The 13,465-nt window shown below is 47.7% G+C and overlaps 1 protein-coding gene across 1 annotated transcript in view; it reads right to left on the bottom strand.

Annotated features, from left to right (window-relative positions):
• SHANK3 (SH3 and multiple ankyrin repeat domains 3) overlaps positions 1 to 13,465 on the bottom strand; it is a 385,179-nt gene that overhangs the window by 221,502 nt on the left and 150,212 nt on the right. The window contains exon 13 of the mRNA XM_040544765.1: positions 5,858 to 5,874. Within this exon, the coding sequence (XP_040400699.1) occupies positions 5,858 to 5,874 (17 nt within the window). The remainder of the gene's footprint in view (positions 1 to 5,857; positions 5,875 to 13,465) is intronic.

Below are 13,465 nucleotides of genomic sequence, written 5' to 3'. Positions count from 1 at the left end.
TTTCCCTCATCCACAAGGTGGGTCACCTGTTCATAGAAGGAGATGAGGTTGGTCAGGCAGGACTCGCCTTTCATGAACCCATGCTGTCTGGGCCTGATCCCCTGGTTGTCCTGCACATGCTGTGTGATTGCATTCAAGATGTTCTGTTCCATCACCTTTCCTGGCACCGAGGTCAGGCTGACAGGCCTGTAGTTCCCAGATCCTCTTTACGACCATTCTTATAGTTGGGCGTCACTTCAGTGTAGTGGGTTTACGTGGCAAGGTTTTGGTAGTGGGGGGCCATAGGGGTGGCTTCTGTTAGAGGAATCCAGAAGCTGACCCATTTAGATAAGGGGCCTGCTGCTGGCCAGAGCCGAGCCAATAAGCAATGTTGTTCATGCCTCTGTGAGAGCATATTTAAGAAAGGGAAAAAACTCAACCCTTCAGTCCTTTGCACTGTATTTTCTCCCCCTTTTTCTTTGAGGAGGGGGAGGGAGAGAGCAGTGTGGTTGAACTCAGCTGCCCACCCGAGTAAAACCTCCGCAATTAGCAAGTCTCTAGTCATTTAGGACCTCTCCAGATGACCAAGACTGCTGATAGATGATGGAAAGCAGCCCTGCAATCACATCTACCAACTCCCTCAGCACCCTTGGGTGCTTCAGTCACTGAAGTCCTGTGTAGGCTGTCAGCCCAGTCATCTGTTTTGCAGGTTATGCAGTTACTAATTTCTGAAAGAAGGGAAACTAGAACTGTACCTTTAAAAAATGCAAAGGAAACAACATAATTTGATATATTCCAATAATAAAAACTCTTCTGGAGTATATTAGGCAACTGGAATGGGGATCTGATTGAATTTTAGAAACCGTTCTTGAATATGTGAATCACATTAAGAGGAAGACCTGATGGAAAGAGTGAGATGTGGCTGGTACTCAGTGAGCAAGAGGATCTCTAGAGCATGTAAATACCTTATATGAAATGCTAGAAAGAAGACAAAGGAAACTTGTAGCTTTTCTATTTCATTTTCCTCCTTGTGAAGCAATCCAAAACAACTCCCAGACGACCATAATCTTCTGAAGGTATGTTTCACGTTAGCTGAGCTATGCCTAGAGAATCACTGGAACAGTGCAAGAGTAGACTTCACAGAGCCTCAGCGGTACCCTGCACTGAGCTGGAGGCAACCTGAAGGTAGTACTGGTGCAGGGGCTGTGGGAGAGGAGCACAGCAGCATTTATAGAGATGGTCTTTGGATTGTGCATTGAACATGCTGTTTTCAGGCCCTCAGTGAAACCTGAGCTACATTATGCAAGAGCTCTGCAGGACAAACTGACTTCTGAATTGTCACTGTTACCTCAAGCTGCAAGCCAAGACAGACAGGACCTGAACAGGAGAGATAACTGTCCTTTGCTGTGAGTCTCAGCTTGCATGGAGGAACATGTCCTCAGTTATCCTGAGCTTCAGGATACCTCCAGCCTCTTAGAGACGGGTTAGGAAAGGGATGTCCAACATTGATCCATCCAACCCCTGCCCTTGGCACACTTCAGCTGAGAAATAGAACTTGCTGGGAGCCCAGAAAATGGGCAGGCTGGCTGGTACAGCACTTTACTGACACTCACCAAGACATGCCTCAATTTCCAACTTGTTCAAAGACCCCTGAAACTGGCAGCTTTTCAGGGGGTTTTTCTCAGCCAGGCTCAAACATTTCATTCCCGCTGAGCACTGAGACATGTAAGTCAGAGCGAGTGCAACAGAAGTGCCCAAGTACTCCACGAGTGTGGTCTGTATCAGGACCTAGACAGCCTGTTCAGAGCTAATCTTCCTCTTTATGGTATCCTCTGAACTGTCACACGTGAGACAAGGGAGAGAAAACTTCAGGGATATGGTTTGAGAAGTTCCACTTAACCAAAGTCACAGATTTAGCCTCAGCAAAGCAAGCAGCAGCTCTGTCAGCACAAACAAAATATCGATGGGTGCATTGCCCCAGGCAGGGTTCCCAAATGCAGAAACACAACAGCAACACTGGAGTAAAGCTGTCAGTGCTAACACCACGGGAGACAAGGCCCGAGGATGGGATTCATATCTAACCTAAATGGATCTTACAAATGACACATCTAATGCAATCAGACGTTGCTTACAACTTCCAGCAGATTCTAAAAGTCAAAAGCCTTCCATTACACTGAACATCTAGGGTGGGACCTGAAAGACTCTACACAAACTTCAGATCAAAAAAGTACAACACAACAGTAGAAGTCTCATTGTAAGGTAATTAACAAATGAAACACAAGAAATATTTCACAGGTACAGGTTAATGGTCTGTTAGCACAGTTTTCTGTCTCTGACAGGAGCATTAGAAGGTGCTCTTAAGGAGAGCATGTGTGCCCAGCCATTCACTTGTGCCTTCCTGCATCCAACATCATTGTTTTGGGGACGTTAACAGAAATGATCCTGCTCAGTCCTGTTAGTATCTGTGCATGGATCTGCTCTCCAGGTCTTCATCTACTCTTTCTGAATCTGACAGGAATGTCTACCTCCATGGCCTGCCATGCCATGAATCTGGAAGACAATTTGTCTGTTGTGTAAAGAAGACTTGCTTTGTCTGTATCTGATCTGCCACTAGTTTCATTGTGAGCCCTCTCCTTCTAATGCTGCACCATTTGGTAAAGAGCAGATCTGCATTTACTGTATCCACTGCCTTGGGTGGCTTTGTAAGCCTTGGCCATGTGTCTCTCTGAGCCTTCTCCTCTCCAGGCTGGAGAGTCCCAACATTCTCAGTCTCTCACTGTAGGGCAGCTGCTCCATCCCTATTTTAGCTGTCCTTCCCCAGACCTTCTCTAGCTCCACCACTTCCCCCCTTGAGATGCTGATCCAGAACCACACACAGCTCTGAAGGCTTGCATGTGCAGGACCAGCATAGCCCCGAATGACATTGCCTGCCTTCTTTCCATCTCTATTCTGATGTATTTTGTTGGTTAGTGTTTTTTGTTTGTTTGTTTGTTTGTTTGTTGTTTGTTTGTTTGCTTGTTTTGGCTGCTGTTGTGCACCATGCCCATGATTCTGAGAGCTAACAGCATCAGCTCCAAAACCTTTCTGGAGCTGTACCCACCAGCTCCACATTCAGCATTATGTAGCTGACTGTAGAGTACTTTTAATACTTTTAGATGCACAGTCAGCCTGGGAGTCTTCCTGGCAGTCACCAGAACTGTTGCATCATTTGGATACTCAAAAGACCTCATCTTATCCACAGACTTGGAGGTTTCACTGCACACTTCCTTCTCTAGCTCATTGAGGAAAACAGAGGATGAAGCAGTTTCAACAGTATCTCCAGGTACCCCACTGCTGATGGTTTGCCATCCTGAAAAGTGACATATAAGTCCCAACTTTTGCTTCCTCCATTTACAAGCCTTCAAGACGTAAGGAAATATTTTATCCAATTCTTAGTTTCAACTGCCTTGATATGAAACCTCATCTAAAGGTTTTCAGAAAATCCAAATGTATTTTGTTCACCTCCTTGCCTCCACCCAGAGGCTTGTCAACATGTTGTACAGCTCCTATATCAGGTCAGCAAGGTAAGTTTCTCTTCACAAAAGCTCTTGGTTTCTTCCCAGTAGGTTGTACTACTCCACATGTTCAATGATGTTATCCTTTATTAACTGCAGACACTACCATCATATAAAGGATTTCCACAGCTCCCTTGAGCCCCTCTAGCCCTTCTGGTGGATGGGCATCACATTGGTAATCACAGTACTCTGGCAAAACAGCAGTTTGCAATGACAAGTTTCACACCACATTTAAACTGACAAAAGGCTTTCCTTTATGTTCTAGTTTAAATACCCCTTCATGACCTGTCAGATCTTGGTACAAGCTGGCTGACTCTCTCCCTCCTGTCCGGGTGCCTCCTGCTCCTAGTGGCTCTCCCCATTCCCAAATCCCCCTCTCTGCACAACCACAATCTGTGCACCAGACACCAGACCTGCCTTTGGCCTCTTGCACACCATGGGCAGCGTGGTGAGAATGTCACCACTGAGGTCCTGGGCATCATTGTTTCACCCAGAGTAATGCTGGCTTGAAGTTCTTGGGCAACCTTGTCCCTCCTCATGTCATACTATGAAAACAGCAGAAGCCCTGTAAAACCATGCCCACATGCTCTTCTGCTGGATCATAGAATCATAGAACCACAAGGTTGGAAAGGACCTACAAGATCATCTAGTCCAACCGTCCTCCTATCACCAATACTACCCACTAAGCTACTAAATCGTATCTTGTAGCACCTTATCACAGAATCACAGAATCACAGAATCGTCTAGGTTGGAAGAGACCTCCAAGATCACCGAGTCCAACCTCTGACCTAACACTAACAAGTCCTGCACTAAACTGTATCACTAAGCTCAACATCTAAATGTCTTTTAAAGACCTCCAGGGATGGGGACTCAACCACTTCCCTGGGCAACCCATTCCAATGCCCAACAACCCTTTCGGTAAAGAAGTTTTTCCTAATATCCAACCTAAATCTCCCCTGGCACAACTTTAGCCCATTCCTCCTCGTCCTGTCACCAGGCATGTGGGAGAGTAGACCAACCCTCACCTCTCTACAGCCTCCTTTAAGGTACCTATAGAGAGTGATAAGGTCGCCCCTGAGCCTCCTCTTCTTGAGGCTGAACAATCCCAGCTCCCTCAGCTGCTCCTCGTAAGACTTGTTCTCCAGACCCCTCACCAGCTTCGTTGCCCTTCTCTGGACTTTCTCGAGCACCCCCATGTCCTTCTTGTAGCGAGGGGCCCAAAACTGAACACAGCACTCGAGGTGCGGCCTCACCAGAGCCGAGTACAGGGGGACAATCACTTCCCTAGACCTGCTGGCCACACTGCTTCTTATACAAGCCAGGATGCTGTTGGCCTTCTTGGCCGCCTGAGCACACTGCTGGCTCATATTCAGCCGACTGTCAACCAATATTCCCAGGTCCTTCTCTACCAGGCAGCTTTCCAACCACTCATCTCCCAGCCTGTAGCGCTGCTTGGGGTTGTTGTGCCCCAGGTGCAGGACCCGGCACTTGGCCTTGTTGAACTTCATACAGTTGGCCCCAGCCCATCGGTCCAGCCTATCCAGATCCTTCTGCAGAGCCTTCCTACCCTCGAGCAGATCGACACACGCACCTAATTTGGTGTCGTCTGCAAACTTACTGAGGGTGCACTCCATCCCCTCATCCAGATCATCGATAAAGATATTAAAGAGGACTGGCCCCAGTACTGAGCCCTGGGGGATGCCACTAGTGGCCGGCCTCCAACTGGATTTGACTCCATTCACCACAACTCTTTGGGCCCGGCCATCCAGCCAGTTTTTAACCCAACGAAGCGTACGCCAGTCCAAGCCATGAGCAGCCAGTTTCTTGAGGAGAATGTTGTGGGAAACGGTGTCAAAAGCCTTACTGAAATCAAGGTAGGTCACATCCACAGCCTTTCCCTCATCCACTAAGCGTGTCACGTTGTCATAGAAGGAGATCAGGTTCGTCAAGCAGGACCTGCCTTCCATAAACCCATGCTGACTGGGCCTGATCACCTGGTTGCCCTGTAAGTGCCACATGATGACACTCAAGATAATCTGCTCCATGAGCTTCCCTGGCACTGACGTCAAACTAACAGGCCTATAGTTCCCCGGGTCTACCCTCCGGCCCTTCTTGTAGATGGGCATCACATTTGCTAGCTGCCAGTCGACTGGGACCTCCCCTGATAGCCAGGACTGTCAATAAATGATGGAAAGCAGCTTGGCCAGCTCCTCCGCCAGTTCTCTCAGTACCCTTGGGTGGATCCCATCCAGCCCCATCAAGTCGCGTACATCCAAGTGCTGTAGCAGGCCGCCAACCATTTCCTCGTGGATTATGAGGGCCACATTCTGCTCCCCATCCTCTTCCACCAGCTCAGGGTACTGGGTATCCAGAGAACAACTGGTTTTGCCGCTAAAGACTGAGGCAAAGAAGGCATTAAGCACCTCAGCCTTTTCCTCATCTCTTGTAACTAAGTTTCCCCCCGCATCCAGTAAAGGATGGAGATTGTCCTTAGTCCTCCTTTTTGTGTTGATGTTATTTATAAAAACATTTTTTGTTATCTTTAATGGCAGTAGCCAGATTGAGCTCCAGATGAGCTTTGGCCTTTCTAATTTTGTCCCTGCACAGCCTCACAACATCCTTATAGTCCTCCTGAGTGGCCCGCCCTCTTTTCCGAAGATTATAAACCCTCTTTTTTCTCCTAAGATCGAGCCACAACTCTCTGTTCAGCCAGGCCGGTCTTCCACGCCAGCTTGTCTTTGGGCACGTGAGGACAGACCACTCCTGAGCCATTAAGATTTCCTTCTTGAAGAGTGCCCAGCCTTCCTGGACTCCTCTGTCCTTCAGAACCACCTCCGAAGAGACTCTGCCAACCAGTGTCCCGAACAGCTCAAAGTCAGCCCTCCGGAAGTCCAAGACAGCAGTTTTACTGAGCCCCTTCCTGACTTCACCAAGAATAGAGGACTCTACTATTTCGTGGTCACTCTATCCATGACAGCTCCTGACCACCACATCTCCCACCAGTCCTTCTCTGTTTGTGAACAGAAGGTCTGGCAGGGCACCTCCCCTGGTAGGCTCACTAACCAGCTGCATCAGGAAGCAACCTTCCACGCTCTCCAGAAACCTCCTAGACTGCTTTCTCTGGGCTGTGTTGTGCTTCCAGGATATGTCTGGGAAGTTGAAGTCCCCCGTGAGAACAAGCGCTGACAATTTCGCAACTTCTGCCAGCTGCCTGTAGAACTCCTCATCCGTCTCCTCATCCTGGCGGTCTATAACAGACCCCCACCAGGATGCTTGCCTTGTTGGCCTTCCCGCTGATCCTAACCCATAGGGACTCAACCTTATCATTCCCAGCCTCAAGTTCCACATCAAAACACTAATATAGAGAGTCACACCACCACTCCTTCTGTGCTGCCCATCCCTTCTGAAGAGCATATAGCAAGACATTGCAGCACTCCAGTCATGAGAGTGGTTCCACCACATTTCCATGATGGCAACCAAGTCATAGCCTGCCTGCTGCACGATGGCTTCCAGGCACTTCTTGAACACCGCGAGGGACGGCGACTCCACCACCACCCTGGGCAGGCTGTTCCAGTGCCTGACCACTCCTTCAAAGAAAAAGTTTGGCTTAATATCTAATCTAAATCTCCCTAGGCGCAACTTGTGGCCATTTCCTTGAGTCCTATCATTAGTTATCTGGGATGACACTTATCTCAGCTGCTTTCATTGTGGATGCCTGCCACCTTGCTAGCAAAGGATGAAAGACGTCTATCAGGACACCTTGGAGACCAAGCAAAGATGATAGTAACTGAGAGAAGCTTGATAAAACTGAGAACAGTGAGCTTTAGTGGTGACATGATCTATAAGAGAAGACAGGATGCCGACCAATGGGGCAAGCAAAATCCCAGGCCCACACTGGGAAGTCTCTTCTCACAAGCATGTGTTTCAGTAACAGGGCTTCCAGGGCACTGGTAGCCTCTGATGCCAGAGGAAGGAGAGAGCATAAGTGGAGATCAAGGCTAAAAATGTCTCCTAAATTTCAGGTAAGGTTACTGCACTTACCCAGTCTAACCTTCCCCTAACACAGACCACAGACCTCAGTAACAATCTCCTGCCTTGCCCTGGTTAGATCATTGACCCCGACATCCCTGCGATAGCCCTCCACCACACAGCAGGACTAGAACAGGTCACTTAAATTGGTACCCAGTCTCAGTTTAAAGATGGCATGATAATTCACTTAAACTCTTAATTACCCTCACTTTAAAAAACAGAAACCCCAAATCTCATTTGAATTTTTCTGCATTCATCTTACATTCAATGTCTTGTGTTATGTGGTCATTGCCAAATTCATAAAAGTTCAGTTTTCAAAATCATCTCCCCCATGGAGACACTCACAGTCCTTGTCTAAATCACCTTTCAGATTTCTGCCAGAGGTTTCAAATGCCTTGAAGTCCCTTTCAATGAGTCTCAAAATTCCTCTTGAAAATATGAACTGTGCATCAGGATACAAAAGTCAACAATGCTCAACTAGTGCACTGTGTAGAAGCCATGCAGCTCATGCTTGCTGTTCCCTTCCAAGGCATTCCTGGATTTTGCAGGCATGGATCATATTCAGGAGGGTCAGTGCTGGGTTTTGCTATGAATGCTGTGAATGATGACAGCTCGTTTTTCTGAACTGTGTGGACAGCAGAGTCTTCTCCCACGACCATTGCTGCCAGTCCTGAGCTCCATGTCACAACTTCTCTGCAATCTGTGCCAAACACAGCTCTATTCCTGACCACCCAGATGGAAATCCAGCAGATCCTCCAGTGAGCCAGGCATCCAGTCTGAAGTGTCAGCATATTTTAACATAGAGTCTTCATTCTAATTTAGGAAATTTCAGAGCCATTTCTCATTCTCAACACAAGACTCAAGCAATCCCTCTGTACGTAAAATCATTTCACTGCCCACTCAGTTGTTCAAAGACAGAAGCTCAAGCTTCCACTCCCCAACAGCTTTGCAGTCCTTCAGATCCTGAGAGTGACCAGCATCAGCAACTGCTAACAGCTTCCAGGAAAACAGAACAAGACATCAGCTGTGTCATCCATGAGGGAAGTGTCCTCCCAACTTCATGTAGACGGAATTTGGTCTGTGCCTAAAGAAGGCATTCCTAAACTGATGGGATGTATTCACCTGCAGCTTCCTTCTTGCTGGATGACAGTAGTCTGAGAGCCTGAGAGCTCAGTGCACCCCTGTGTGTAACTCACTGCTAAGAGGGGAGTTCAGCTCAATACATGCAACAAGATGGGAACAGGAGGGTTCAGACATAAGCAACTAAAATTCTGGAAAGGCTTCTGTGTGAGAAGGCAGTGAAAAGACCAGGACCATATAACCACAACAGTCAGTCTGAGGTAAACCTTGCAAAGGACATTAAAGCAAACAAGGGAAAGCTCTTCAGGCCTACAGGAACACACACAACAGTAGCAGAGTGCTATGTGTGAGAGTGGTATATAGATAGTCTAAAAATTAATTTAATACTTGGCCTTGGTGTTTGATAAAAACTTAATACAAAGGTTGACTGGCTAATGGAGATGCAACTATGGAAATCAACATATGAAAGGCAGTGAAACCTAGAGCATTTATTGCATTCAGACAGGACACTGCATAATCTTCAACTCAGTTTTCTACAGGAGCTGTAGAAACGACAGCAGTGTAGAAGTAGCACTTACTTTTAATGATTTTTTTCAAGTCAGAGGATACCATATTACTTTGGGAGTGACAAGTCTATTGCCTTTCGTTCAAGGAGGGAAAAATTGATATGGGCAACCAAACAACCTGCTTTGGGAACACCCACAGCACTGAAGCAGCCAGCGTGGGTCCCAAAACTGCCCACAGGCACAAATGATGCCAGAAACATTTTCCCAACAGGTACAAGAGTAATTGAACAGTTATGGGAATCCCAAATAGTCTGAGAAGGTGATGGCTTGCAATGAAGAGGGCAGGCACCTCTGTGCCTGCTGTATTTGTTAGGAAAGGCTTTGTACAGAAAACCAGCATGGTGCTAGGGGTTCCGACCGCGGATGAGTCACTTTGCTCCAGTGACCCTGGAGCACAAAATTAAAGGAGGTGTGAAAGCTCTGGCAGAATAAGGCAGGAGGAGGAAAGAGTCTCACACATAGAGCATAAACATCTGATTGCACTTCTGGGCAAGCCTCATCTCAAATGGCAATGCTGTCCACCACCACCAGACCTTTCTGCTTCTCAGTTGGGGCACGGAACAACTGCGGGCCTCCTGCATGGAGCTCTGCAACATGGAGGTGGGAACAAGACATGGTCACGACCTCAAGTTTTTGCTGCAATTTATGCTGTTTGCAAGGCAAATGCTCAGCTCCATGCTGGGTTTATGCACAGCTCTCACCCTCACTGTTGTGAAGAGCACTCATGTGGACAACAGCAACATCCTAAATGAACAGTACTCAAAGTTGAAAGCAAGCCAAATTTGACAACTTCTACAAAACCTGTCCTGATACCTGCAAAGGCATAAGAAGCGTCTCTATGTCCACACACCCTGCAGCTGCCTTGTCCCAGCCCTGGGGATCCCAGGCAAGTTCTGGGGTGGAGAGAAGAGCACAGCACACCTCTGCTGCTTGCCTGAGCTGGAGCTTCACCAGGGCTGGCTCTGTGGTGTTCCCCCAGGAGAGCAGATCATGCTTCCAGCAAGGAACACCTGAGCACCTGAGATGGCCTCTACAGTGCTCACCAAACCATCTCACAGCCCATCTGTCACCCCCTCCACACTTACAGACATGGCTGTGCTAGGAAGAGTGTGAGCGAGCCACTGCAGGAAAGGGCTCCCCACCCTGCACTAAAATGCAGATATTTATCTGGGCTGTGAATTTTAGGGTCTGTTTCAGGATTCCAAGCAAGAACTGTCACTGTCAGTTCAAATGCTTAGTGTGGTCAAAGGCATGAATGTACATCACCATCTCATGCCACATCTGGCAGATGAGGACCCACAGCTGGCTTTCTAATCTGCACACTCTGTTAGGCTTCCATGCAGTTTTGTTGGAGCAACAATCAGTAAGTGTCTGAAGTAAAGGGGAACTGAAGCCAAGGTAAATCTCTCTGTAGAGCTATGCCCTACACCATGGCAGTGTTTATGGTACTCTGATTTAGTAGACTGTCATTTATAAAAAAAAAATACACAAATACAAAACCTGATTTTTCTAATCCCTAGTAGCATGCAAAATCAGAATTCATTTTGAAGTACTAACTGTCACCTTTTTGCTTCACTGCTAACACCCATGTAAAATACTAGCTTTCTATCACTATTTTTTTACAAGCATCATGTCCACTCAAAGAATATATTGCAACCACTTTTCCTTCACCTTTCCTCATTTCAAAAATTCTGGTCCATTTTAACTGAAACTGAACCAGAAGCAATGAAAAACCTGAGAAATTTCAGATTAGAAGATATTTCAACCAAAAGATTAAAAACAGCTAAAAACATTTTTACTACAAGCAGTCTAGCTCAGTAAATGCCACTGGTGAGCTTTCTACCCACCATAAAGTAATAGCTCCATAAACAGGAAACAAAACCATTTTACAACAGCTGAGATTGCTACCCATTGTCAGTGATGCTGAATTCCAGGCAATAACAGCATTTTCATGCAAGCCATAAAGTGTGGTCTTATTTGGGGTGCAGATACCATAGCTAGGGAGCCCTATAAAAAATGTGTAATAAATACGACATCATTGAAATGGCAATGATAATACATTGATTGCTTCAGCCCAGGGTCACTCCAAATGGCTTACACCAGAAAAGTCTGGGGGTCCTGAATGCGTTTGGCAGTCTTACAGTGAGACTTCTGCATGCTGGTTATGAGCTACTTAAACATTAAACCAAGACATAAAAGCCTTAAAATATCAGATATTTTGGGTTAAAGTCCAGCCTCATGACTGGGGCACCTCTGAACCTGCGTCCAGTGTGTGGTGGCCCCCTCCTGAGAGCCCACCTGGCTGCATTTCCCATGCAGACACCTTGGAGGAACAGGCACAGGGATGCCAGCTGCAGGTGCAGGGATGCCAGCACCTATGCCCTGCCCTGGCTGGGGCAGAGGGTGGTGGCCACGTGTGCTGCAGCCTTGCATCCAGGAGGAACAGCCGAACAACCCTCACAAGCAGCACGTTGTCCAAGAGCTCACACTGTCCTTCCTGCCAAACTGGAGCCTCTCTAGGCAGGCAGACAAGAATAATGATGCTCAAATGAGCCCACAGAGAAGGAGGTGTTTAACCATTCTGGCCTTGCATTAGGACACTTGCTTGGCAGAAGCACGTGAAAACTGGGATTAGGAACCAGCCTTTCGGATTTAACATACATGTCAAAGCTGGCCATCTTCAGGTAAAATCAAAAGCTGTCTTGAGTCCAAAATACCCACTGAATGGGGTGCCATGAGCACTGCTCCCTCCTCTTCTGGCCTTGCACTCATGTGCATGGTGTGTAGGATGCAGGCTGCTTGCACCCATGGTATCTGGTGCCTGGATGATTACAGTCCCTTCTGCACTCTGAAATCCCCAGCACCTGCATCCGTTTTCTGAAAAAAAAAGACTGCCAAAGTCTGAGACTTTGGTGACATGGACAGTTGTGCTGAAGGTGAGCACCACTCCTGCAATAGCAGATGAAGCAAAGTAGGAATGGTGTGTGTGCAGACACTTTGTCAACTTTGGTACATGCCAGTTTGGTCCAGCATGCTGGACCCATCTTTGCCTGCTGTAGCATAAGTCACCACCCTGCAGCTGGCTGTGCTTGCACAAGAGCAGAGCAGCATTTGCTGGCAGGCAGCAGGGCTTGATGTCTCATGCTGCTGCACAGAGCTTGAGGAGGGCTCAGCCCTGAGCCTGCTGAAAGGCTGTCTTGACAGAGCATGTGCTTCCCCAGGAGCGGCAGCACTCCCACGTGGCCCCACATCAGCGTGATCACAGACCGAGGGGTGAGGAGGGCTGGAAAACCTCTGTCACACCTGTGTAACTGAGAGAGCTCATGGCAAAGCAATGGTAGAACCCCAGAATTGGCAATTTTGATTTGGAGCCAAAGTCCAGACTGCACAATTTCCACCACCAGTAGGAGGCAGGGCTAATTTGTAAGGCAGAAGGTATAAAAGACAATAGTAGCAAGACAGGAATAACCTGCCCCCACAAGGGCATTAGTCCGTTTTAGAAATTTCCGCAACACCTGACATGAGGCACTGGAACGGGTTGCCCAGAGACGCTGTGGATGCCCCATCCCTGGAGGTGTTCAAGACCAGGTCAGATGAGGCCCTGGGCAGCCTGATCTGGTGGGTGGCATCCCTGTGCTTGGCAGGGAGGGTTGGAACTAGGTGATCTTTGAGGTCCCTTCCAACCCAAACCTTTCTATGGTTCTATGAGCAGTGATCCCTCTGCTGCAACTCCTGCAGCAGCACTGCTTCTGCGTCAGCCAGAAGCCTCACTCCTCTGCATCTTCCTGGGTGCTGGGCTCAAGCCATGCCTATAACAAGGAGTTCCACAGATTCATTACTTGATGTGCAATAATTACTTCCTTTGCAGTTTGTCATTTCACTGTTTGGTCTCTGCTTCTGTTTGATATGAGTCAGCCCTGCAGCCAGTGTCAGTTTTAAATACTCTGGACTGGCAAAACTGAAATCACCTGCTGATGTCCTGCACAGCATCCTTACACCTTGGGCACCAGGCTCTGCAGTGTCTGCGAAGCAGGGAGTGCTCCCTGCTGAAGAACGCATCCCCATTTGGCACCATGTTCAGTATTGACCGGCCTCTGCTCCACCTACCTGCTCGTCTATCATCTATAAATACATGCGTACCTGTTAGTTAAAGGAACAGTGACGCTGTGAGAAATGCTAGTGAATCACCGTGGGGAGGGCACGATTACAAATGGGACCCTGCTCAAAACAGACTATATATTTTATGGCTCCTCCAAA

This window comes from Cygnus olor, chromosome 1 (genome assembly GCF_009769625.2).
Source record: "Cygnus olor isolate bCygOlo1 chromosome 1, bCygOlo1.pri.v2, whole genome shotgun sequence".
Lineage (NCBI taxonomy): Eukaryota > Metazoa > Chordata > Aves > Anseriformes > Anatidae > Cygnus > Cygnus olor.
Note: the sequence above shows the minus strand (reverse complement) of the source record. Positions and strands in the feature narration are given on the sequence as shown.